Genomic DNA, 3,745 nt, shown 5'->3' with positions numbered 1-3,745 from the left:
ACCTCGCCGGAGTGACGCGAGGGGGAGAGGCGGTCGCCGGAGTGGTTGGGCAGCTCGGGCTCTCCCGATCCAGACGGGATCGAGGCATGGAAAGAGGTGAGCGCCGGCAGTTGAGGACGACGGAGGTGCCTTGCGAGTGCACACGAGGTGTTCGAGGAAATGGCAAAGAGAGAGGAGGAAGAAGAGTGATGCTGACAGGTGGGCCCCACTTGTAATAACGGTCAACGTAACGGTCAAAATCAACAGAGTTGACTTTGCCTCCACGTCAGCCCTGACGGATGGGTCCCGCATGGCATAAACGTGTTTAAATCATCTAAACTGACCATTTTTCGAAAGTGATAGTTTTTCGTCACAAAATTAAAAAAAATTGGTAGTTATCAGTCACTTTTTTAAATGTGGTAGTTTTGTGGGACGGTAACCCTAATGTGGTAGTTTTTTGTCAAATACTCGGGGCTGAGTCGTCGTGGTCGCTTCATTGCCTTTCTCGATCGGTCGATCAGTCGTGGATGCTCAGGACAGTGATAGTACGCATGACTGCTAATGAAAGAATTTTAACTGCCAATCATGCCTGGCTCATTCCGTTTCTACTGGCTGGACGATTCCATGTGATTTATCAGATTTAGTAATTATCTTAGATACTAGTAGAAGAGAAGAGTCAACAAAATACATCTTCTGTAAATGCTGTTATTGAACCAATTAGGTAGACAACACCATTAATCAGTTCAGTGCACATTTTCTATAAAGTTCGTGCGCCTTTTATCCTTTCAGAAAGTTGCAACAAACATCATAGCAGACTGAATTATTATTAGTATCTCTGTGTTTTGCAGTGAGCCGTGTACTCGACCCCAACTCTAACGATCCGCTTAACGGAGACGACGGGGCCAGGACCAAAACGCCGGTGTATTGTTGAGTAAATATGCAATTTTTCGATTAAATTAATCCATGAGTAAATTACTAGCATGGCATTGACACATATAATCGCATACTGATATTCAGTCAAACTAGCACATACTACGCTAATTGCAGAAAGATCTACGTATAACGCTAGCATGGCTAAAACAGAAAACAGTAGGAGCGGGATAAACGAGTTATACCCTCCAGTAGGCCATGCAGAGGCCGCGGCTTTGGTGGCAGCAGCGGCGTCCTCGGCGGCCTTCTTGTCAGCTTCAGCTTTCTCGGCGGCGGCACGTTCGGCGTCGGTGGACATGGTGATGATGAAGGTGACGCGGACGTAGAGGAAGTAGACGATCGGAAGTGAGCAGTCGCGTAATCGCAGCCCAAAAACCTATTCGCCCCTCACCCCGTACAGGAACCAGAAGGGCGTGGTTTCGGAGACCTGCTCTCCCGTCGACCGTGTACGCGGCGGACGGGATAGAGTCACCGGCGGCAGCAGCAGCAAGGGAACAACGGTGGGCGTGCGCGTGGAGCAGATGTGATCTGTTCGTGGCGGCTAGGGTTAGGCACTTATAGAGGAGGAGTGCGCGAGGGCCTCTTCTCTTCTCAAGCTCCAATAGCATGTAGAAGAGAAACCCTTATAAGGAGGTCCAACTCCTCTTCCACTTTCGGGGCGGGACTAAACTTCCCACTACACCTAGTGCCATATAACCCACATGGGCCCTTAGAGATTTTTCAGAAATTGCTACATGGGCCTAGAGCCCATCTCAAATTTCAGCATGTATCAGTGTCTAAGCTACTCCGTCAGTCAGTATTTAGCAGCGGGGTGTATAAGATTCAGAGATAGCATGGCCGACTGATCTGGGGACGTGCTCAACTGAACCGACGACTGACGACACAGCAGCCATTCTGGGTTCTCGTCGTTCCCTAATTTTTGACCCCGCGGCCGGCTTCCTCACTCCTTCGCTTCCTTGCTGCTTCTCGTGTTGACGTCGGGTCCTCGGCCGGCGTCTCTCGGGCGTATTGATTTGAACATTCTAGAGTGTAACGCAACTCCGTGCGTGCGGTTCAACAGTTTACCGAAAGTGAAAAGAAGCCGTCGGTTGACTTGAATAGTCATGTTGTCAGGAACATTATCCTAGCAAGCACGCCCTCCGTAAATTAATATAAGATCTTTTAGATTACAAAGGGAGTAAGTAGAGTAAGAGTTTGATCCTCATAATTTTATACTTCCTCCGTCTGCGAAATTAGTTAAGGTTCAGGCGACATGCACACTAGGACAGAACTGCAACGGACACGATGGTTAACTATGTTTTTTAATTGGATCAGCATAAGCATCTGACCATTTTTGTGCTTTTGCTTGCTATGATGACTGAAGTTTTGTTGAATCGCTTGGCATCCACGCTTTGTTCTATCGCTGACTGGTTGAAAAATTAGCAGCCCCTTTCTGTTATTTAGCTGTCGTTGTGGTGCTGTCTGATCAATTAACTCGCAAAAATAAGAAAAAGAACCCATGGTGTTTTAGAACTTGGAGTCATACATTTAGAGACAGTTCGGTCACACATTTTGACTACTTTCATCGTAGCAGATAAAGCAGGAAAAAAATACCATACAGATTTTGCGCAAATAAACAAAACACCATACAGATTAGAAGTAGATAACAACTCAAGAATTAAATTTTGGCATTCCTGGTAGTTTTGCATCCAGTATTGTACTATACACACTGGGAGATATTTACAGTCTCTGTCCCAATTTTTTGTTCTTTCCCACCTAAATCTACAAAAATCAATTTAATACTATTGGCCTAGGCCATTTGGCCTCTGGAATTAAGAATGGTTCCAAAATTGAAGGAACAAAAAAATGAGCAACACTATCTTGTAGAAATGCTCGAGTCAGTTAGCAGCCTCCTATATGATGCTCAGAGCCCGCTTCAGCATCAGCCGCGACCGCGCTGCGAGCTTCCCGTTGCTCTTCTTCACCGGACTCAGCGACACGGCGAACTCCCCGAGCGTCCGCTCGTTAAGCTTCTCGTTGAACATGACGTCCTCGCAGTCTTCCATCTCCTCGCGCACCGGCACGACGCGCAGGTTCTTCTTGCCGCCGCGCTGCTCGGGGCTCTTGGCCGCGATCGCTGCGCTCGCCCGCACGGCGAGCGCGGCCATGTCGGCGCTCGAGAGCGGCCGCCCCAGCTCCGCGGCCGGGATCAGGAAGTATATTTGTCCCGGCCGGAGCAGCTCGTCGGAGACTAGCGCAGGTGGGGGCTCGTTGAAGTAGAGCGCGTCGGAGTTGCACACGAAGAAGGAGGCGGCCTCGCCGGCAAGAACGTCAGAGACGGCGACTCGGGGGCTGGCCGGGAGCTCCTTCAGCGAGCCGTCGGCGGCGATGACCCTGACCGACGCCGGATGGTGTGGCTGCTGCGAGAGGGTTCCTCGGTGGATGGAAGAGCAGGAAATCTTGGCGCCCATGGAATCTTTGGAGGTATGCCGTGCGTGGAAGTGTGAGATTTTTCTGTCGAGTTCGTTGGAGCTTTGGATGTTGGATGTGGAGATGGAAAGGAGGTGAGGTGATGTATATATAGAGGTGGGTGGTGAGCATCAGAGAAGAGATTAAAAAACAAATCAGAAAGTGATAGAAATGAGACAGCACTTCTCACTTCAGTCCCTTGTTTCTTGTCCAATTGTGAACATACACATGCATTGCTTGAAAATTCATATATTTGTGAAGAGGTTTTATAACTTGCCCTAGAATATTCAGTTCTGAGCCTGGACTCATCTACATCTAGTGAGCAGTAAATTAAAAAAAATCAGATTTTTTTAATGAAAGCTATTTTAGTACTTGAGATGCATGACAA

The 3,745-nt window shown here is 48.4% G+C and overlaps 1 protein-coding gene across 1 annotated transcript; it reads right to left on the bottom strand.

Annotated features, from left to right (window-relative positions):
• Window positions 1-2,559: 2,559 nt before the first annotated feature.
• On the bottom strand, window positions 2,560-3,450 carry LOC123141374 (uncharacterized). The gene has a single exon (XM_044560543.1). The coding sequence runs from the start codon at window positions 3,357-3,359 to the stop codon at window positions 2,802-2,804; it is 558 nt and encodes a 185-aa protein (XP_044416478.1). The 5' UTR covers window positions 3,360-3,450; the 3' UTR covers window positions 2,560-2,801.
• Window positions 3,451-3,745: the final 295 nt, after the last annotated feature.

Source organism: Triticum aestivum, chromosome 6D, assembly GCF_018294505.1.
Source record: "Triticum aestivum cultivar Chinese Spring chromosome 6D, IWGSC CS RefSeq v2.1, whole genome shotgun sequence".
NCBI classification, from domain to species: Eukaryota; Viridiplantae; Streptophyta; class Magnoliopsida; order Poales; family Poaceae; genus Triticum; species Triticum aestivum.
This window is presented reverse-complemented; position numbering and strand designations above follow the sequence as displayed.